The sequence below is a fragment of the Glossina fuscipes genome, unplaced genomic scaffold (assembly GCF_014805625.2).
Source record: "Glossina fuscipes isolate IAEA_lab_2018 unplaced genomic scaffold, Yale_Gfus_2 1, whole genome shotgun sequence".
In the NCBI taxonomy this organism is placed as follows: domain Eukaryota; kingdom Metazoa; phylum Arthropoda; class Insecta; order Diptera; family Glossinidae; genus Glossina; species Glossina fuscipes.
Window position 1 is genome coordinate 23,317,317 of NW_023998415.1, and position 24,731 is coordinate 23,342,047.

At 32.7% G+C, this 24,731-nt stretch overlaps 1 protein-coding gene across 1 annotated transcript in view; it reads right to left on the reverse strand.

Moving 5' to 3' along the window:
- Positions 1–24,731, reverse strand: part of LOC119632547 — a 104,352-nt gene that overhangs the window by 13,181 nt on the left and 66,440 nt on the right. The window contains exons 5-15 of the mRNA XM_038025499.1: positions 8,902–9,011; positions 6,034–6,092; positions 4,328–4,512; positions 3,730–3,953; positions 2,693–2,914; positions 2,370–2,632; positions 2,137–2,289; positions 1,709–1,822; positions 808–1,591; positions 587–714; positions 16–223 (exon numbers count right to left, since the gene is read on the reverse strand). Of these exons, the coding sequence (XP_037881427.1) occupies positions 16–223; positions 587–714; positions 808–1,591; positions 1,709–1,822; positions 2,137–2,289; positions 2,370–2,632; positions 2,693–2,914; positions 3,730–3,953; positions 4,328–4,512; positions 6,034–6,092; positions 8,902–9,011 (2,450 nt within the window). The remainder of the gene's footprint in view (positions 1–15; positions 224–586; positions 715–807; positions 1,592–1,708; positions 1,823–2,136; positions 2,290–2,369; positions 2,633–2,692; positions 2,915–3,729; positions 3,954–4,327; positions 4,513–6,033; positions 6,093–8,901; positions 9,012–24,731) is intronic.

Sequence of the window (24,731 nt, forward strand, 5' to 3'; positions counted from 1 at the left end):
TATTGTTTATTATACCTGGACATTTCGCCTTTGTTTTTACTTTTGGCCAAGCATTCTTTGGCTTTAGTTATTAGACCTGACATATCGCCAATCATACGATTTTGTTGCTGTTTGTCTTCCTGAGTGGGACTTGTAGGTAAATTGCTTAATTTCTGTGTCAAATCCTTTACAGTGTGATCACGTTTCAGTTGCAGCAAAAGCTTCTTATCCTCGTTATCAGATTCTGTCGAGAACATACGTGAAATAGAAAAAGAATTCTTAGCAGAGTGTAAATTACATAAAGGTCGAAGAGTAAACTCCAGGACATTAACAAAAAATTGATTGATAAAAAAACCAAAAACAAAAACAAATAATTAAATAAATAAATAAAATAAATAAATTAAGTAAATAAAATAGAAAACGATGGCGAAGAACGTAAGCAGCGCAACCGATGAATGATATGATTTGATATAAAAAAAAAAAAAAAGTGGAAATTTGAATAATTTCCCGGAATATGTTAAAACGATTAGTAATTTTAGTAAAAGAGAGAAATAGAGAGAGACGGATAGAGAGAAAGAGAGAGAGAGAGAGAGAGAGACAGACTTACCAGAAATTTGTAGCGCATCAACAACCGCTGCATTATCTGAGAGAATTACCATTGTTGCTGATGGTGTAGGCGGTGTTGGTTGGTTTGTTTGGTTAAGGGTGTAAACTGTCGCTGTATGATCAGAATTTCTGTTATAGGCATAAGGTATACGTATCGCAGACAAACTCAATAAATCTGGTGGCGGTGGCGGTGGTGGTGGTGGTGGTGGTGGTGGTGGTGGCGGTGGTGGCGGTGGTGGAGGTGGTGGTGGTGCCACCATTGACATATTATTTGTTAAAGTATTGTAAGCATTTGTTTTAGGCACGTAAGGCATAGCCAATGATGAGGGAGTCGTTAGCGATGTTTTAGTATTGGAATCGTATAGAAATTCCTCTTCAGCTGCGGCATATGATAGTTTATCATTAGAAAAAGGTGTTGAAGTATTTGACGCTGTGACCGTCGTAGTATTATTGATGATCGGTATGGGATTTGTAAATTCAAAGCCAGTATTATTTAAGGAATTCTTTGGACTAAATACAGCGGATGTAGCTATTGATCTGGGATTGGAGGGCATTGCATAATTGGGTGGTGAAACCTGTACATGCTGATGTTGATGATGATGTAAATTTTGATTCTTTGGTGTTATTACAATTTTTGTTGTTGTTGTATTATTAAGTTGATTATAATAATTGTTCAATCGATTGGCATCGTTTTCATATTTTTTATAATTGTGTTCCGAGTCATGATGATTACGTGGTGGATTTTTTAAAAACAGACCATTCAGAACAGTCGCGTTACGTTCCATAAGTAAATTCTTCTTATTACTATAGGATTCGGGACTGCTTTGTAATTTGTTGTTGTTGCCGTGATGATGATGACGATGATGATAATGTTGACTATTGTTGTTGTTATTGTTATTTGATTTATCAAACGAATTATTAATAATTGATATAGTATTGTTATGGCCCAATAACTGCTTGGTAGGACTTAATAAGTTAATATGACTATTGTTGTTGCTGCCATTGCTATTATTTTGATGTTGTTGCACGATGGCATTGTTAGTACTGGCATTGGCAATTACATTATAGCTAGGATAGGTTTGTTTATGGTTATGATTATGATTATGTTTATTATTATTATTATAATTAATATTATTTTTATTATTGTTATTATTATTGTGTTCATTGATGATTGTCAATGATTCAGGCGGGCTGTCCGCATTTTTCACAGTCACAGGTATAGCCGTAACTAATTGTCCTTCAAAACAGCCGAACAATATACATAAAAATGGGGAGAGAGCGAGAGACACACACAGGCGATTGAGAGTCACAAGCACAGGTTTGCATTGGAATGATGAAGTATAAGCCAATTGATGATATATCATCAGTCAATATAAGAAAAGAAGAGAAACGTCGGAAACGACATACACAATATATCAACAAAAGATGAAATGTCGGTTAATATGTATTTACATAACAGCATACAAAAAAAAAAAGAACAATACATTAGTAATTCCTTAGGATTGAGTTAAAGATGTTTTTGTAAAAGAGAAAAAGGTATAAAAATCGTACCCAATTCTTCGCTACGTTTTTCTAAAGCGCCCATGAAACTGCTACCAGCGGCTGCTGCTGCAACGGCTTCTTGCTCTTTAAGGAAACTCTTATGTCGTTCGGCGCGTTCACGTCTCCTTCGAAGACCGGGTGTGACACCAGCGCCATCCCGTGCTATTATATATAAAAGTCATTATCCATTATTTAATTGCTAATCATTTGCTTTTCAGTGTCATTCAATTTATCGAACTTACGCTTTTTATCAGCAAAGACGACATCATTGGAATTTGTTGAACTTGAACTATCCTCATCCAAAGCGGGCTGCCCGGACGTTAAACGCAAAGGCGCTGGTATTGCTTTGTTTGTACCGACACAAGTACCGCTGCCTATGCTAGTACCAGTACTATGACGTCGAGATTTACGACGTTCCGCGGTATCAGTGGAATTACGAAATCTTTGAGTTTTTCGCAACGTATTATCTGGCAAACGTGTTCCATCCGTTTCACCATCTTCAAATCTATTTAAATGCATACAATGAGAACAAATTTTCGTACATTACCGCAATAAAAAATCTTACTTCAATACTGCTTCGTAAAGTTGCAATTGATTGATTAAATCCAAATCGGTATCCGGCTTAGACATGTAGTATTGTATCACAGATTCCATACCTTGCTGTTCCAGTAGATCACTCTCATCGTAAAAACTATCTTGATCGTTGAGACCCTCAAGGGTCTTGTTGATCAACGAAGCGGCATAAATAACTAATTCGGCATCAGCGTTATCGTAATCTTTCAAAAGTCTTAAAATTCAATAGAACCATTGTTAAAACGCTGAACTTCAAATTTAAAAGAAAATTAATTTCAATTTTAATTCAAAGAGATATCAAAGCGGGACCTGAAGCGAGTCTTTAGATGCTTAGGCTATCACTTCTATATAAAACTCTTGCACGTTAGATCCTGGACGTAACGTATTCGCGTTTCGCGATAAAACATATAAGAACCCTATAGTGTGGCACGGTCCATCATGAAATGCCCTATACCACCCCTCAGTCATTCGTTATTCGACTTGGCAAAATAAGAATTTATATGGAAATTAATCGGAGAAGTGGTTCGAACTCAACCGCTAACAATAGCGTTCGTCCTTGTGCTAAAATATTGCAGGAGTGTAACAAATTTCGCCAAAGTATCTCAAAAAACACACAGGAAAGCAAAACAGACAGACAAGATTCTTAGATCAATGCATAAGGTGACTCCGAATCGATCGGTATACTAAAACAGATGAGTCTATCTTAAATCCTTTTTGGTGTTCCATACATCCGCGCAAAACTTAACATATCCTTGTAGCACAAGTGATGTATGTTATTAAAACGAAGCACAGAAAATTACTTTGTTTTTTTTTTCTAAGTATAATTTTGAGGCCATAACTAGTAAAAAGCAAGCAGACGTATGTAAGTCAATACAACTTTTTACGAGAATGTTAGGCCAGGTTTGCGTTAAGTATGGCTATGCTTTACATATATTGATCAAATCTAATGAACATCCTATCATAGATGTAAGAAGATGGAATGAAACAAATGGATTTTGCATATATTGAATAAATGCAAAGCATACCTACCTCATAATATTTGACCATGGCAACGTGCCCCGCTGCTTATCGACTATTTGTATTGCATTAACCAAGATGTGACAGTTGGATTCGGCATATTCAACAAACACTAGCAACAATTTCAAGGCTGTCTTAACCACCGAACGATAATTTGATGCGATTAATGAATATAACCATTGCATAGTCGGCTCATGTTTCATAACACCATTCATACCATCCACGTACAACATCACCTATAATTTACATTGATGTTAAGCATCATTTAAGTCAAAAAAACAAAAAAAAAAGGAAAAAAAAAAAAACAAACGGAAAATAAAATTTTTAAGGTACACACACATTAATTTAATAATAAAAAAAAAAAAAAACACATTGTATTTTTTATATGTATGTAGGCATGCATTCGATAAATATCTACCATTTTTAATAACAGCGTTTTTATGTAACTTTAGAGAAAATTTAAATAACGCCAATTATTCTTGTTTGCTAATAAATGTGCAAAAAAAACGTTTGCTTTTGTGTTTATTTATTTTCTTATTTTTGTATTTCTTAGGACATGCAATCGCTGTTCTTTTGCCCTATGCAATATGTTCTCAACTGTTTAACATACCTGACCCAAGGCACGCAATATATAATTTTGATAGTTTTGATCAGCACCATTACCGACACGCACCAAACAATTCAGGCCACCTAATGCCACGAAAGCATGCACCAGATCTTTATCTTCTTGAAAGACTTGCTTTAGCGAGAACAAGGCTCTACGAAGATTACTACCTTCAGCAGAGAGTAGTTTTTCTAAAAATAAAGCAAACACAAATTTGAGCAAAAAGAATTTTAAAAAACTACAATAAATAAAGTTTTTTTTTGTTTTTATAAGAAACTATATTACTAGAAACTATATACGAAGTAAAATAGTTCTTATAAATTTAAACTTTAATCAAATTTAAAAAAATTGTAAAAAAATGTAGGAACATTAAAAGTCGGGCAGGGCTAAATTAGACTTACCCTATACCACTCTGCTTAGTACAATTATTGACTCACATTTTAGTAATAATACACCAAAAATTATAAATTATTTCTACATCACTTGTGGTGTAGGGTATATTAAGTTTGTGCGGCCGTATCTAACACCTAGAAGGGCTTAAGATAGATCCACCTTTTAGTAGATCGAACAATTCACAATCATTTTCTAAATCGATCTAAGCCTGTCTGTTCGTCCATCTGTCCGTCCGTCTTTGCGTCTGATGTCTACCCACGAAATCTTTTGTTCAAGCTAAAGGTTGCAATTTTTCAGATATTTCAATGAAATTTTCGTCACAGTGACGTGCTTTGACCCAAGGACGAACGCTATTCAAAATAGCTTCGATCGGTCCATTTTTTCGATCATTTCTCATATAACATCCGGTTTTGAAATGTCGTTATATGCAATTTTCAAAATTTATCGGCAAAACCCGCTCTGTAATAGTATTTGGACCTTCGACATTGGCATTGAAAATTTGATTTGGTTGAGACAATTTTTTCAGCCCTCTTTTCTTTATACAATGTAAAAAGGTATAATTTGTAATATATCATATTGACGTGGAAATCAACCTTACCCTCACTTTGGACCTATCTATCTATTGTTTAGAGATACTACCGCATATAAGGCTTCCATTGAAAGCGTGCCTGTGCGCGAAAATAATTTTAAACTTTTTTGGTATATCATAATATCATCGAAACGAGCGGATACCTGTATTAGATGAAGTCGTATAGGGTATCTAATTAATAGTCGGCTTTGCTCGATTGTAATATTCTTACTTGTTGATACCATAGCTATTCGATAGGCCTCAACTGAAATCAATTAATGTAAACCTAACTGTGAATTACTGAACGATTTTAGTTCCTTTAAAAAACAATAGTATATGTATATATAAACATTTATCGGATCGATTAAACAACATTAAATGTATAGTTGTCAATTTTCACTTTTTAGCTAGTTCAGCACAATTTAAAGTGAAATCGCAGACAATCACTTGTTGAACTTTTGTAATTTTGCTAATATCTACGAGTATCTATGTTCTTGTGTGTATACCTGTGTATACATATTATGCATAACGCATATTTCTTTTTTGTTTTTCTTAAGACTTTCTCATATCAATCTATTGTTTTTCATTTCTTTTAATTTATAATCTTAAGATCTTTACTTGTGGCTTAAATCAGCATTTACTGTACGTGATATTTGCAAAATAGGTAAACATTACGATTTGATCCTAAAATTATGCAATTTTACGAAATTATATTCAAGTATATGTATAGTTAACAACAACGACAACTTACCAATAATTGCATGCACTCTGACACTTAGTTGGGTGCGCACAACCATAGAATTTTTGCGACTGAAAAATAGTCAAAAATCAATGAATAAAAAGGAAATTATTATCAAAATAATTTTGCAAACATACAGACAATTATACTAAATTACATATGTACACGCATATAAAGTAAATTCAATATATTGATGACTAAACCCAAATTGTTTACCGAAAGCATATTAAGTATATGCAATTGTATGCAACACCTAGAAAGACCCCCAGATAGACGCAGCGTTTATTAATTAAAATCAAACGAGGCGAGGAATCTCGACTAGCAAGTCAATGGTCGTGGGTTCGAATCTCAAGTGCGGTAGAGTTTTTAATAAAAGCCGATAGCCTTAGATGCTAGTGCTTTTAAGAGTTTAGTCTTAGAATTTATTTCTCTGGCGAAATTAATAATAATAATAAAATCAATTCAAGATACTGTCTCATTTCTGTACGAATTCCAAGTATGAATACGTTTCCGCCATTTGTTTTTTTTGGTAAAATTGAACAAATGCTATTAAAAAAATGGCACGAGATATTTAATTTAAATGACTGTTTATCGCTGAGAATTACATCTCCGGTCTCTTAGGCAGAATACGAATTACATGCAATGTACGAGTAACAGGCCTGTTCAAAAAGACAATAACTCAACGATTGAAATGAGTGTTAATCGGAAGGAGTAATGCCTGCTGACAAGAACGGAAATAGTAACACCTTCGAGGTTCGAGGTGCTGCTAATGTTCCCGACGCAAGTTTTGTAGTACGGCGCCGAATTTCGTTGCGGTGAACATTCACGATATCATGAGCTTCGGCATATCACATTAATTTTCATCAGTTACTCTTATTATAGCATTCTCTAATAACGATTTCGCTTATTTGGAATATGAACCATAATATATCTCATCGACAACAACAACAACAAGCAACAAAATAAATCGCCAGCTTATTCTTTAAAGGCACCATAGAAATTCTGTTACAAAAAGTCAAATTTTTCGTCTGCATCAACTCACCCAACCCTTCGCCTCTCTGTTTCTATTTATTTCTTCTCTAAATACGTTCAAAGAAAATGTGTTGCAAAATAATGACGCATAAGTGTATATCATCTGACGAACCGATCGATGTTGTCTAATCTCTGCTATATATGCTGTGAAATATTTTTTTTGTATCGTTTTTAGTGCATTTTCCCTACTTCCTTACTTTAGTAATAATCGCTTAAGTAATATCTTTAATATTACATACGTACATATATATATTATGTTAAAAAGATTATCGAATGCATATATTTCCTAAACATTATAAATATACGCTATATATATATATATACATAAATTTAAGTCTTGCTTAAAAAGGCATATTATATAATGTCTGTTGCGGTTGTTAATTTTTAATTATGTCATAATTAACGATTTCTCTTTTTCATATTTAATGCATTTAATCAATAACGAAGCAAATTATTGTATCATATTTCTTGTCATTATTACAACTAATTGACAAAAACCTGTAAAATTACATATACAACAATGGACGCATAGGCGGTACAAACTAAAATCATGATTGTATTACAAATTTTTAATCTAAAAAATTAAAGGTTGTTTTTAGGCCTTTTTGACATTAAAGATTTACGGCTATCTATTAGCTGATTAATGACCAACGTTTCCCGTGACACAATATTCAAAGTTTCGAATTTTCGGAGGGCAGATCGGGCAAAATATGCTCAAAAATGACTTTTGAAAATGAATTTTAGGCATTACTAGTAGGAAACGTGCCACGAGATTATTAAAAAGATGAGTCGCAGGTGTAAAGCCGTAATAAACAATTCGCAACATACATACATTTCGAAATATCGAATGACTAATAGAAACTATTAATATTGCTTACTATTATTATTTAATTTATTTAGTTTTTTTTTTCTTTCATTTCTATTGCTTTTGTTTTATGAATACCTTATGTTCTTTTCTTTTGGTTTTTTTGTTTTTTTTTGTTTAGCTCAATTTTTACATATTTTTAATACGACCTTTAACTACATTTTTAAGTAAAAGTACATTTTTTTAGATTCTATTTATAAATCTCCTAAAATCATTCGCTTTCGTTCGGCCAGTGAAGTGTGCGCTATTTATGCGTCCACGGCTGTATATACGTAGATTCGTGAAACGATAATTTTTTACAAAATCTTGTCTCATAACCGATTGTCAACTTTGAAGTAAAAGCAACTCGGATCGAATGATATTTTGGTTGTGAAAAAAAAGAGTGAATCTTCCCTTTACGATCGAAACTAACAGAAACCCTCAAGTGGTTAGAAGAACACCAAAAGTTTTCGGGAATATACTTTTGTAAATTTATTGAGAAATTTTGAAAATATTAACGTGAAAAAAGTGATTTAACATCCGTAACAATGCAAAGAACAGTCTGCCGGCTTAAGTTAAATGAATGAAATTCAACTGCCACTAACTGTCCTCATTAATTGTCAGTAAATATTAAAAAAAAAAAAAAAAAAAAAAAAAAAAAGTAAAAGTGATATTCAGTAATGTCCTTAAGTGCTTAACACTAAAAGTGCAGCATAACTTATAAGATCACAATGGCTGAGATTTCTATTTCAAAGGATGACGTTGCCAGCATTTTGTTAATGCAAGTTAGGCATTAAAGCGATATTAATAAAGGCGGATAGGCCTTTAAGAACGATATGTATCGTGCAATGAGGTAATTGCGCGTACATTTGAGATAACGGCTGAAAAGAATTCTTTTGCAAGACATATTAATTTTCCTAGTGCTGCCATCATAATTGCAACGATATGTTACAATATCGCTCTATATATATTTATATATATATATATATGTGTAGTTTAATTACCTAGAATGAAGACCTTCGATTTCTTCGACTTGTTCGGCCAGAGATGATTCCAAGTCCAAGTAGGCTCCATAATCACCATCTTTATAGACTTGTAGAGCGGCATCATCGATCTATGACAAGAAAAAAAATTAAGTTTTATTCATATATTATTTTTTGATAAATATTAATTGCATACTACTAATACTACTACTAGTACTACTACTACTACTACGTAATTATCTTTACTTTTCTTTTATATTAGTATAATTCATTGATCATGAAAGAAGTGCAAAATTTTGTGTTATGACGAATGCATACGTCATAATCCGTACATACGTCCTTGTCGAATTGCCTCGATCAAATTTTATCATTATGAATGCGTATTTGTCATAAAAATACATTTTAAAATGTGTGTGTGTGTGTGTGTGTGTGTGTGTGTGTGTGTGCGTGCGTGTGTGTGTGGCATTTGGACAATTTATTTCATTACAAGTCAAGCTCATATTACACATACCCTGTGCTGGAGAGTATACACGTCATCGCCAAATTTAAATATGCATTTTCCAAAAAGCCCGACACGGTAACTAAATTTATTTGATTTCGTATGTCACTTGGACTAGACTTGAACTAAAATTAATAACTTAGCTTTCAGTTACTTCTTCTTATTCGAAATGATTGTGTTTCAAAAAAAAAAAAAAAAAAAAAATAGATACATTGCCGTATTTCAGTCATTATTTTATGGTTATGCGTTCCTTAGCCAGCTACACAGCCATTGTTAAAGAAAAATTTATTAAATTTGAATTGTCTTCAAATTCTTCTTCTTTTCTATAATTTACACATAAATATATTCACCTGTCCAATTGTATTAATGTATGTAATATTTTATTTATGTAATTGTTGCGAATATATTTTCTTATGTGATCACTTCAATTTAATGAATTCTCTTCATGGCAATGCCTATTGCTTAACAAATATGTAAGTTTATAAATAAACAGGTGTGTGATAAAATTTATAAATTCGCAAAATTAGGGACAAGCGGGCGATAGAAGTAAGTAGAAATGTGCAGAAGGGGAAAGACGAAGAGATAAGAAACTTTTATACTAGAAAAAAAGGTGCGGATGGTAAAAGTGTCTCTCACAAATGGTTAGGCCCCGGGCGTTTAGTGCTTTATTATACACCATGCACACTATCGGTGGTATAGAGCATATTAACTTTATGCGGATGTATGTAACAGTTATAAGAACTTAAAATATATCCATCTTTTAACATTTTGGATAGCTTTGGAGTCATATTCTGAATTGATTTAAGCTCTTCCGTCCATCTGCCTATCTGATGTTTGATAGCAATTTTTAACATACATTGCGGAAATTTGGTGTGCTGACATAGTTTGGTCCAAGGACGAACCTTATCGGAATTGGTTTACCTCAGACGTTACGTTTACGTTCACCCCGCTTTATATAACGAAAAGATTGTTATATGAAAAACATTCACAATTATTGAAATAAAATCTCTTAACAAAAATTTGCTGGGTACTACGATTTTGACATTGATTAAATTGAGATGAAAAATTTGCATAGAATTGGACTATATTTTAAGCATCCTATTATACAAGGTATGAAAATATTAAACTGTAATTCGTAATATTTTGAAAGCAAAAATAAAATAAAATAAATGCAGAATTGCGATTGTAGCGTATGTAATGATTAGCCTTCCCCATCTATAATACTTTTACTTGTTTTTGTGTCAGTTTTACAATCAATTCCATAACACGCTCTGTACACATAAATCGGCAAAACAAGAAACAATAAAAAGATAACGACAAATTTTCTAGATGACGAATAGTTTTTTTTTTTTGTTTTATAAATCAAAAAATAAAATGCTTTAATTATATAAGTTCTCTTCTAAATTTATGCTATATGTTCTTAATTAGAATATGAAAGAACATACATATATACGAACGACTAAAGAATAAAGTCGTTTGAACGAAATGTTGACAAATAAATTAAAACTAAAAAATAAAAAAAAAAAACATTTCTTATTTTTTAATTTATTACACAAAGAGTTAAAATTTTCACATTACTTCGCGTGTTTATATATATATATATTTATATATATATATACATTTGAAAGGAATTTAGCTTTCTCTACATTCTCCACTTCTTTCAAGCAAAGTGTCTCCTATTAGTCTATCCGCAAGTGTGTGAATTAATAAAATACTCATTCTTTCGCTCTTTCTACCCGGATTATATATATCAACGCTTGAAAAAGCGAATTTCACATAATGCCGCAACTATATATAGAGGCATGCACATATTTTCAACTACCTGGCTAACTGATTGTCTGACTGACTGAACGTTTGCTTGGGAAATTTTGCTTTTACTGTCATACAATTTTCCAGTAATTGTTCTTGTTTTCAACTTAATATTGACCATAATTTTCTGCACTTAAACATACATTAAATACTTTCTATTTTTTTTTTTTTTTTTTTTTTTTTTTTTTTTGTTTTATTCGCCTTTTTAACTATCGTTTAACTTTTGCTTTAAATGAACTTAATCTCTTCCATAACCGAAAACAATAAAAAAGAAAATTAAAGAATTTATGAGCGAACTATATCTACATATACAGACAAAAATGTTGACATTAACAATAAAATAATGGTAATGAAGATTCTACCATCATTTTGGTACTTCTAACCGCCATATACTCGTAATCATTATCAATCTCATCATCATTGACCGTAATTTGCAATTTTATACGAAGAAAAACAAAAAGTAGGTTGACTGACTGTTATCGCTGCTATTGTTGTTGTTTCTTTTAATGTTACCTACCATATTCCCTCACCGCAGTCGTTCATTTCAATTTAGCATCTGTCGTTCCAAGTTTTTAAAAAGTAAAAATAAAAAACTACAACACCACCACGACACACACACACACACACACACACAAACACACATACACTGGTAACAAAGCTAAAGAACAAGTGACCAAGATCAGCAATTATATTATATTATAATATAATAACAACAACAACAACAACAACAACAACAACAAACAGGAGAAGAACCAGAAAAGAGAATCGTTACACTCATTTCACCTGTCAATCAAGCTGTGAACTCTTGCTTGCACTTTCACGCCAACGAAGTTCGAGTTCGTTTTGTTTCCTCATGAACGTATCCCTATTGCTGGCAAATGACCGTCGTGATGCCACTAATCGCTCACAATAGAGCCAGGGAAAAGCTTTCCAATTAAGACGACGACCACACGACCAATTCACATGCCAGTCATTTTGCGAAACTTTTAAAATTAATAACCGAAAGAAAAGGACTGCGTTTCGCTCAAAAGATCGTCCCAAAAAATGGAACCTGCACGTATTACTTCTCATGCTCGTCATCGGCATAAGAAATTGATCTGCCGAATCGGGAAAAAAGACATATCAGCGAGCTCATATTGACCAACATCAAATTTTATCTCAACTGTCCTTACCCATCTCTCTCTATGCAATTTTTCAACAAAATTAAAAAAAATTGTTCATAACTATATTTATTTATGGCAGGCCGTAGAATAACAATATGCTGAAAATGTATTTTTTATTAATAACACATAACTTGTGGGATTTACAAATAGGAAATTTCATTGCAAAAAATAGAAGAGCCGTTCAGAGATGGAGTTAAAAAAGTGCTTCAAATAAGCCCATTGATAAAGCTATTTATCGATGGAGCTGATGGATGCTCTTCACTTTATGCTGCGGTATAAACTATCTCGCTAAACTTTTAAGAATATTATTTTTTTGATTGTTCAATAGATCGAAACTGATGCGGCAAAAAAACACCATTTGGGAGAGAGGTTCAGTTGTCTGTGGAAATTGACGCTACTCAAAACCGTAAAAAATCAAATCGCTGGCCATGTGAACCGTCAACATTGGCAGTTGAGTCCAATGGTGTCACAATTTGAAGGAGTTGGTCCAATCGAATGTCATCAAAAGTAACTGATAAAAATGAGGCAATCATGCGCCAAAAGAGATAACACTACGAGACTCGTCGATGCATTATGCAGCTTTTGAGTGGCATTTAATTCAATCCATGACATACGGGCAAGCCGAGCTGGAGTGTTTCCGTTCAAGCTGTTCTTTCGTAACGATATTCATACCCCTTCAGAAAGGTAGGAAAATTAATTGCGAGCACATGCCATATTTACCGAATGTTTTCATTATAATAAACGTTTCGTTTTACTAAAGAATGTCTTTCAAAACTGAAGCACTTGACTTAAATGGGACGGCAGCAAGCAACATCGTCTATAATATATATAGAAACATTTTGAAAAATGTGAACCAACAAAGACCTTTACCTAGCTACTTTAATCCAGGTCTGCATAGGCTGTAATATTTACAAAGCATCCTGCTATGGTTCGCGAGAAGTCTAGTCCGTCCAAATAAGAATATTTAAGAGATGTTCATGTCAAGACCACAGGGAGATGCTAGAATAAGAGAGGCAGAGACATGAAGAGAATGACAGAGAACGAAGTGAGGATACGAAGAGGCGAAAAGGCGGAAAGCTGGAAAGGCGAAATGGCGCAGAAGTGAAGGAGCGTAGAGATTAATTGATTAATTAAATAATATATAAAAGTTTAGCAAAAAGTTATACACAATTCTATAGTAATATTTTGACACCGAACACGTAATCTCTTCGAAGCAAAAAGACTAGGCGAAGGCTACCAAAAAATCCCTGCATGGTATGCCTGCTGCCATACGGCATATGTATGCATTCGCGTAAGTTACACCGTCGAGGAACTTCTTCATATATGAAAGTTACGTATGTTAATAAGAAATTTGCAATGCGGAGAATCAATATGCAATCTGTAGTGGAAGTTATTGTGTAGTGAGTATGTGTGTAAAATAGGATAGGTTGAGAAATTTATTATTTTTATTATCGAAAGACCAACACAAAGAGAATAAGAATAAGAAGAATTTGCCATGGTACGCAGCAATCAACAAATGGACGAAAAAATAAATATTAAAAAAAAGGAATGTTGGCCTACCATGGGTACAACGAAAATATATTATTTGCGTAAATGACGTATTACATTATACACGAGTTTAGCGTCTGCTGTATATGCATGTATGCATGCCAGCAAACACAACTGAAAAGACACAATGCAGTGTTAAATTGTTAAATGTTTAAGTGTTGTAAGCCCTGTGAAACTGGTATGAAAAAGAATAACGACAATAAGAACAATAAGAAAAATAATCTATACGTATGTTGTTTATGGTTCGCAGACCGAATGGCCATTTATTAAAAGAAAAACCTTTAGGGTTATAGGGATAGGCTAAAATTATCTTTAAATTTGTATCTTTTTGGTTAAAATTTTTTTTTTTTTTTTTTTTTTTTTTGAATGAGTAAATTAAGTATTTCGATCGGAATGAAATTATAAGAACGTTTTGTTATGTATCTACATCCGTCCATCCGGTCATTCACTTGTTTTGATTAGCATTCTTAAGGTCATAATAGTTAAGATGTATAGCTCAACTTTTGAAAACAACTACTCTCACGTTTGTTTTCAAAGTATCAAACTTCAAAGAGGACTTAACTCCTTATAATCATTTGATAATTTTAGAATATTTTTTTGAATGTCTTTTAGAATTTTGGCATTTTTATTTATCGTAAGGCTTAAGAGAAAAGTGGGAGGCTCCTGGAGGGAAACATGTCGGTGTACAAAATTTCATTAAAATATCCCAAAAATTGTGCTATAAGTCACAATAGCGAAGAGAGGAAAAACAAACGGACATACGGACAGAGAAGCTTAGATCGATTAATCGGTGTTAATAAAAATGGGTCTATACCAACTCCTTCTGAAGGCCGCGTACGTCCACACAAGCTTGATGTACCCTTGCACCACAAATGGTATATGCGAAATTATCAATTAATTAAAGCTGGCCGCGCATGGGCACTTGAAAAATAGCATAAGATGGGGACATTAGTGTAATATATTTTAAAATGCATTCATTTATTTAATATAGAAATGCATTCAAGTCGTGGATCAATTTTGTCCAAGAATTGATGCAATTCTCCATTTATGACGAAAAGTCATTCATGCAAAATGTATGATCGCGGACTAATGTCGGGATGCAGCAACGAAATACAATAAAACTTTGTTTTCAATATGGCATAATATTTTATTCACTCGTCCGACTTTCCATCTTAACCTAAGCATTTAGAATAAGAAACACGCACGAACATGCACGGCCATGCAATCGCCCGTTGATCGTTGATCGCCTGTAAGCAATAAATTAAAATTACAAAATATATTATTAAATGTTGGCCTGTCGATTGATCTTGGTTGTCTGTGACCTGCTACATGGGCCGCGTTTCACTTTTCCCTTTCAAGGTTTGCTTGTCGAACTTTAAGTTTGTTAGTTGGAGTTTTTAGAGCAGACCAAACCCAATCTAATCAAACCAAGCGTCGAAACGAGCATAGTTTAATCAATTCGAATATTCGTATTGATCAAGACAAGCTTGATCGAAGTTGTTATTAAACGCCAGTAGAATCACTTAATAACAATTTTTCAAAACTTTATGACTCACATGACACAAACGAAATCATAAAAAAAAAATTCATTGCTCTTGAAAGTGTTCCAATTAAATTAGCATAAAAAAAAAGAGTACGAAACAAACAAATACGAAAATTATGTTCGGTCGTGACCGAATCTTTTATACCTATCACCGCTATCCTAAAAGAGACAAAAAAAAAAAAAAAAAAATGCAAATAAACTGAATTTTCACGCTCTATAACATGGAGCGGGTGCGGCTGATTTTTTCTATTTTCATGACAAAAGTTTTTGCAATATAGGTGTGTGAACGTTGTAGATATGTTTTTCGAACATGAGTTTAGGCCACATCCCTTTTCTTTTGCAAATTCGTAGGAGACGTCTATATTGTCGATATTTGGAGAATATTGACCATAGGTGCAACACAATTGAGCAGACGGACAGACGCAGGTGCTTAAGACGCTTGAAAATTTAATGCTGATCAAGAATATAGAGGCTTTGTCGGGTCGTCGGGTCGCTGAAGCTTTCTTCTGCCCTGTGTTGCAAACGTTGTAACAAAATAGATATAACTCGCATTCTTCGATGATGGGTATAAAAAAATAAATCCAGGTAAAAGTGAAAAAAGCTACCGATTAATTAATTTCGTTTCGTTTTGTTTTTTTTTCGTGTTTTTTTTTTTTTTTTTTCTTTTTTTTGTTTCTAAAACGAGAATGTTGCACAAGAAAGAGTAAACGATTTCTTGAAAAAGAAGACAAAATAAAACATTTAAAAAAGCAAAGCCTAATTAAACGTTAAACTAATCGCCCAAAGTTGTTCCACTTCATTTAATTTTAGTTATGCTTTTATGTCTATGTATGAAAAAGAAGACAAAAAATACATATATGGAGAACGCCCAATGCGCATGTAGTGACATAATAACATACACAAGACATCGACGTCATACCTTCATAATTAAAACTTATTTCAAATAACGACAAAGACAAGACGTAAAATAGTAAGATGCAATTTATTGTTCGCTTAAATCTTCTACACACTTCACGAAATTATTATTTATTAATTTTTTGCTTAATCCGTAGACGTATTCGTAGACCTTCTCGAAAAGTGTAAACTTACAACTTGAAATCCGAATGTATTTGCAGTGTTAAGCATTAAGCACACATAGAGCAAAATTAATGTTTTTGCTCGAACAAAGCCGATCATTAAACACTCTACAGTTCTGGGTCTTATATGATTCCCCATTCCTTAACCTTGAATCCTTGGAAAGAGCACCTACGAGGTTCAAATTTTTGTGCACAGTCAAGTTTCACATGACATACTACTATTACGTCATAAAATATAAAAATATGGACTCTTTTTGCCATATTCAGGCACAGTAATTATCGTAGGAACCGTTGTACAAGAAGAGTTTAGATAATTGACCCATCCTTGGCGATTTTGATCGAGAAATTTTTGAAAATTACAACTTTTCTCTCATAAGTCGTTACATGGGAAGTGATCGTAAAGTTATTGAGCGATCTAATCAATAATTGGCTAAAAATCTATATATACTTTGTAGGATCGCGAAAGTTATCTCCAAAGTGTTGCAAACGTTTCCACAAAATCAATATATATGAATACAAAAATATTGGGCCAGAATTGGAAAATTGCAACGAAATACATATTTCTAACTAACACAATGCAATGTGTGTTAGTGATTAATGGTAAATGGGCGGAGATGTTGCCTTCTCAACACAGCGTTCACCTGGCTTACCTCGCAAATTTGCAAAAATTCGAAAATATAAACCATTCTCTACACAACGTGTTGATAATTTACATCGCGTTTGCTTTACTTTGCTGCTCATAAGGACGAAATGTTCTATAAGCGCGTGAAGTTAAAAAATTACTAGAAAGATGAGAAGGGATCGTCGTAGAGAATATTTTATAATTAATGAAAATTTGTTCATTGCATTCAATAATTAATAATAATAATTCGCCGCGAATAGTGTCCATACTATTAGTTGTCTTTGGATGCATGTTTTCTTTTTTCTTCTGCCTTTCTCCTCTTCCTCTTTAACTTGTCATTTGTCTCTAGCATGTATGTTAATTTTTTCTCTTTATTCTATTCTTCTAATATTATCTGCCACTCGCACTTTATATTTATATGCGTACATATAATAACAAAATATATTTTTGCTGCAAACATCTATACATATATGTGAGATAATGTAAATAACTCATCTGGCTACCAACACCGCCCACATTCTAAACATTCTAAAGTTTAAATTATTAATAGGAATATTCGTAGAGAGACTTTCAATAAACTGTAGACTCATCCACGGACGTTATATTGGAGCATTGGCTTACTCCAATAAGCCATGATTACCTCGATCACTTTATTCAAAGAGATTATGCGTGTTATTAAGGAAATAGGAGCAGACTTGGTCTTCCAGAAATTGCGATCGCTTAAATCATCAAATCATGTTTAAACAAAAGTGCCAGGAACTAATATCTAAAATAAAAAAAAGATTCATATTGATGTCTTTACCATCATATGGATATGCTTAACCAGCGTGAATCGTAACATTGCATACTGATCAAAAGAGTGGACTTAACTGGGTATCTGTCGGTCTGTCCGTGTAAAGAAAAAATGTGTTTACAAACTTTCAAATTGTTTCTTAATTGAGGAAAATTTAAATTAAAAAATTAATAAATGCTCCCTGACTCCTTTAAAACATATGTGGAGAAAAATTCAGGCTTGAAAGAAAGTTTTACTTGAAACATCCCGGTTATCCCTAAGGGGAGTCTCTGCTGAAAAGTTGTAGCTTAATGTCTTATATGACGATTTCTAGGCTTCTTTAATTCACTAACACATGTCTTTAAGCTGTGTTTAAGATCAGTTTCCAAGCGAAAATCACTTAACGCGACTTCATCAAGAGTCGATAGGCGGCTTAAAACGTTTCAAAACCTTTCAGTGTTCGTGAGAAAACTCTTTAAATGAAGTTTGGTGCGGTTGATAATGAATTCGGCAATAAAAGTGAATATTTTCTTGCCGTTTCCTCTCTTATTTCGCTACACGTAAACGTGTGATATGCTCTTCGGAAGGTGCAGCACATAAGGCACTTTCTAGCAGACACATTGAGGAGAAATTGCAGTTAAACATGAAATTTATATAGCTCTCAAATCACGGACTAATAGACTAATTCACAATTTTCCGTCACGTGTTTCGATTTACTTCAATCCGACTTAGATAACTTGGTTAAAAATGAATTTAAAGATATGTAAAAATCTTTCATTCCCAAGGAAGCCTTCATTCGCTACTGATTCTCACATCGATTCACAAAAATTGGAAAATGTTGATCCGTTCATCGATTTAGGGGTTTTACTCAACCCTATGCTCACATTGAATTATCATTCAATGAAGATCGGTCCGCGCTTGGTTTCATTAAGAGGTGGTCCAAACAGCTTAACGATCCCTACATTTCACAAAAGCTATACATGTGCTTAGTTAGATTAATACTTTAGTATGCCTCTGTGTGCCTTATGTGGTCTACTGTCTATACGTGTTATGCAGATTCAATTGAATCCGTTCAAAAGTAACTCCTGCTCTTAGCCCATAGGAATTTAGGGTTGGAGCCCGCTTGTCTCTTCGTCCCCTTATGCAAGTACGCGGCTTTTGTTAGTCTCATCCTCATTTAAAAAACGTAAATTTACACTCTGTGTTTCCTTCTTATAATTACTTTTAACCGCATACGTGCACCCTACCCTACCACATAATACAATGTTTGCCCTAAAGTCGGATAAACTTACTTTGTATTGTTTGAATTGTTGTAAGAACATTCAACTTAAGGCTGTTGAGTTTACTATACTCATCCTATTTGACAGCGTTGTTACAATCTATTTCAAGTATTTTTCTAAACGGAAATAAAGCATACGAACGGCATGTAAGGTGTGACATAAATGGCCGAAGACATAAACGTTAAAGTTCATAGTTTGTATTTTTTTTATAAGTTTAAACTGTATCTTGGCGCTTTTTTCTTAACGGCAAAGACAAAGCAGACTTTTTTGCGTGAAAAACATTTTATATTTACGACTCGAGGACAAATATCGTAACCAATTCTATTCCGCGAATATAGACAACTCTAATAAACAAAAAATTATTCGATTCGCCGACATTACTTGCCTCGAACCATTTCTCTAATAACTCTACTTTCATAAAGCAAAATAAGCGCACTTTACCTACGTTGTGTCCAGATTAGCTTCTAATTTTGATATCTTCGTAGGATACGAAAATTAAAGTATGTTTTTTCACTATTATCGGCTACCAAGCTTTTGCATGGTTGCGACGCTAAAACAGCTCTACATTAACGTGTGTGTGTGCATCTGTGCTAGATGTATACGTGCGTTTTTTCTCGATGGGTTCTTTTTAAATCTCTCTACTCTTTAATAATTATTAATAATCGTTGGCATAAGATTTATTCCTGAGAAGCAATTGATTTCTGCTCATTTCTAAAAATGGGAATGTGTGTGTGAAGGTGTATTTTTTTTTTAAATTTTGAATTACGCGCCAATGTTGTATTATTTTGTATTATTTTTCAAAAATAGTTTTTTATTTCTTATACTTAACGATGGGCTTCTCTAATACTATGATTCTAATATCTTTCTTTTTGCCCATATAGGGCTTGTCAACAAGATGGATAAGGAGAAAGGTGGAGGGGGACCTATTAAAATTATCTGTGAAAAAGAAACATTTGCGTTTGTTGAGCTCGTTCAAAAGATGTTCACATAATGTTTACAATGGCATCTCAAATTTTCTAATTTGCACGAACAACGATAGCCTGACACTTTTACGTATGGATATGGATCTGCTACTGAACAAGGTTCGAGTGTTAAGAAAGCTCAGTTAAAGTAGTTGGTGGTAAATGTGAGGACTTTTATTAATTGAATTTGAATTTGAATTTTTCTGCACGCCATCGTTGTAATTTAGTTGGGGGGTAATGCTCATAAAAATATTGCTATAGATTTGATAAATAAAAAAAAGAAACCTAATTAAAAGAAAACATTTGTTTTTATATAAAAATTTGATTTTTTCTTTATTTATTTTATTTATTTATTTTTTTTTTTTAAATTTTGATAGCTTACCCTTTGCGGTGCGCCTAGCAGACGCAAAATAGTACCCAATTGTGTGGCTAATGGCATTGTACTTGCAAAGGCATATGTAGGAGCGCGTGTTGGTATCGGATACATTGACGTACAATCGAGTGGATCGGTATCGACAAGATACTGCACCCGTAACGTAATCAGTTCATCTGGATCCATTTTAACGATCATTTTTGTTGCTTTCGTTACTCAATTTGTTCCTCTTTTTTTTCTATTTTTTCAATTTTTTTTTTTTTTTTTTTTTGTTTTATCTTTTTGTTTTCTTGCTTTCGATGCAGTTTTCCAAAATGCTTTGTTGCGCTTTTAAAGTCGTTTGTTTGTTTTATTTTTATTTTTATTTTTTTTGCAAGCAAGCGAGCCGTACTCGATTGTAAGTTATTTTAAGTAATGTGTGTTTAAGTATGTATATGGCAAACAGAATTGATTGCAAGACAATGATGTTTACAGATAAAAGCAATTAACTTTTTTTCTGCCGCACATTTATTGACGTTCATTTTTATTGCAATAACAAAATAGGTATTAATACGGTTGCGTGTGGCAGTAATGATTTGAATAAGACTACAAAATATATTTCTATATTTCTGCTTAGATTTATTTGTAAGGTTCGCTTTCGTATCAAATTATTATTTTATTTCATTTTTTTTTTTTTTTTTTTTTTTTTGAAGCTGAAAGAGAGGAACGTAAAATTAATTCTTTAAAAAATTTTCTTTCTCATTTTTTTAAAATTTTCCTTTAATTTTTTACCATCTTTTTTTTTTTTTTTTTTTAGATTTCATTCTTTCGTTTTTAATAAATAATTTTTCTGATATTTCTTTACATTAAGGTTATAAAGTAACTAAGTAACTGCCTTTAAATGGGAAAAGCAATCTAAATGATATGCAAAGCCCAACCTGGCCTATTAGGTTTCTAGTTTCAGTTTTGTTCATTACTCATCCAGTGAACGAACATCAAGTTAGTTAACATGTTAGTGTCTTGCTTGCCTGCTTGCGCCTGTTTGCCTGCCTTAAATTTACGTAATGCATACACGCCCTGTTACTCGATTGTAAGTTAAAAACATGAACGTTTGCTTTACGAACGAACACTTAGCATATATTCAAGTCATGTTATATGGGGAAGTTTTTTAGAAAGAAAACTTACGTCTTTTACATACTAATTACCCTCGAAGGCAATAGCAGCACAAAAAATATACGATAATGTTACCAGCAAATATTTTACAAATTATATATTCGTCAATTTATTGTGGTTTATTAGCATACAAATACAAACTCGTACGCGTATGTATAAGAAATGATTTCTTCGAGTGCTTGGATTACATACATGTGTGTTCATAGGTGTTTTGTAAGTACTCTAAGATTGTTTGTTTTATTGTTATTGTTGTTGTTTGTCTTGAAGACATTATATAACTTTGAATTCAATGCCAACTTTAAGTAATTTAAGTGAAATCATGCCAAATGTGTGCGATACGGATGCAGTACTTTTCACTTAGCTGCGCTCAATTCTACTCAACCAATTGAAAGTTCCGTTACGTAGGTTTGCTTAGTCACTATACCAATTAGAATATTTTCGAAGATAAGGGTGACGATTAAGTTCAGCTTTTCAAGCGCCATTTACATTAGAACGATGACAAAATTGGCAGTAGAACATATAAATAAGATAGCAATATAGCCCAAGCATAAGCTTTAGAAAGTCTTTTTACAATAAAGATGTTGAGAATTTCATAGCACATATCAATATTGTAATATATTATGTTATGTAAAGGTTATATATTTTATATTCACGATAATGGGATACCTATCTAACAGACCCTTAATCTTCAGTCCAATGTCAATCATAATGATTTATAGGTTATCAGTTCTCAACTATCTTTTCGAGATTCAAAATGACTGACGGTTGCACGGAAACAGAAACACAAATGTTTGTCGATGTTATGTCCTCATATTGCTTGACTTGCATTTACTCTACTTTATTCCTTATTGTCGGGGGGTGGAGGAGCAGAAACATTGAATTTTAAAACGCATTCAAGTAATGTTTACAACATTATCTTAAGTTTTCTAATTTGCGTGAACAAGTTTTTCAGCTAAATTCAATCAAACCCTTGCACTTTTATATTACTATATGTGGAACTAAAACCGATATTAACAGAGTTTTGTTAAGGCAATTAGTAAATGATTTTGTTAGTCAAATTTGAATATTTTTTCACATCTTGCCTGTAATTTAGATAGCAGTGCTCATAAAAATATTGCAATAAACTTAGTTAAAAAAAAAAACAAAGCAGATAAGCAGATAAACTCGCCTAAGAACGTTTCAAGTCACATTTAGCCTACTGCTCTATATTTTGAAGACCAATATCGGCACTGCATTCCCCTATGCACATTTAATATGTTTTCGACTTTTGAAAACAAGATTGAGCCTCAAATGCGTTTTTTCCTTTTTGTTTTTTCTCTATTCCGGTCATTAAATGGAATTGAGCCAACTACAGCCATTGGCGTAGAAATAGCACAAATTTAAACTAAAGTCCTAATAAAAATATTCAGTTATATATAGTCCAAAGATTTTATTCTCAACTGACAAACACTCTCTGGCACTAAAATATTAAAAATTTTTCCCATTGTCTGCATGGAGTGCGTGTGCTCTGCAATTGATTATATAAACTGCAAACACAGAAAAAAAAAAAAAAAAAATATGTCGATGCAAATATTTTAAAATACTATATACCTTGATCTTCATATCATTGGAAGTTTCCAAAATCTCTAAGGTAAGGTTCAACTTTCGAAAGTTATTAAGACAAGGAACTATGATACATTTCTCGGAAGATCAATTTTTTTTTTTGGAAAGAATTTTATCACTAAATTGTACGAAATAGCTTTGCTTGTTGCCTTATCAGCAATGTAAAGTCCAAGGCGGCAACATTCAGCATAGTTTATTTTTTACGATCGATAAAGTGACCATGGTATTCAAGCAAACAAAAAATTCTTGAATATATATATGAGGAAGATGTATTGAGTGAAGAGCCGTGACAAAGTTGATTTACAATATTTCGTTCTGACAATTTGGATCTTGAAGACAGGGCACGCTCTATAAGGTGCAAAGACAAGAGAAGAGGCTTAACTGATGCAAACCGACCAAGAACCATTCATATGAAAGATGAGAGATTACATTTACCGAATTCAACCGTTCATAACAATATATTTTCCCACTATTAAAAAAAAAAAAATTGTCTTTTATTTTGACCAAAAATGGAAACGATATGATTTTCCGAACACAATCCAAACGCACAAAAATCAATATTTTTCAAATGTCTTCTCGCACACCTTTCGCTGTAAATATGGGGTTTAAGGCGTTTTCTCTTTGTTTTTCTTTAATTCTAACTTGCAACAGGTGCAGCACTCCTTGCACAGCTCTTTACATTAAAGACAATTCACAAAAGTGGATCCGATCCGGCCAATTTTGAATATATTTCGAAAAACGATTTTTTTTTTTTTTTTTTTTGTGCTTTGTGCTTAACAACTTTCTCATCTTTGAACTTTCTACTAGTACCTTACCTTCCATCAAAAAAAAAAAAAAAAAAAAAAAAAAAAAAAAAAAAAAAAAAAAAATATTTTTTTTTAAACTTCCCTCCTTACCAAATTCTTACAATATTATCATCGTATTACTTTGTGTTTGTTTTCTTTCATTTTTAAGCAATTTTTTTATTAAGGTGCTGCAGCGTTTTCCTCCCTTAAGGAAGTTCTGTATGCGACGTTCAATGCGACAAGTCAGAAGCATTTAGTTAGTGTAAAATGCCAAGCAGTAACAGACGGTTCTCGAAATGCAAGACAAAACATAATCATATAATTTTTACATATTTTCACACTTAATCTAAACTTGTTTTTTAAGGGAAAAAGTTGGTGCTACTCCCATAGTCTAAAGATATCGGATACCTTTAAAATGATCATATTATTATTTTTTGAACTTTTTCGCTTTAAGTACTCAAGCATTGAAATTTGTTTTTTTTTTTTTTTGTTTTTTTGTAATTCGGTTTAAACTATGCTCTCAAATAAGGATACATTTTCTGCATTTTTGTAAATCTGATAATAAATTTTTGTGCTTTTCCTCGTAGTAGCAAAAGCTATTAATACATCCATGGCTGTATAATACGCTTTTTAAATTGATTTCTTCTTTTTTTTTTTTTTTTTTA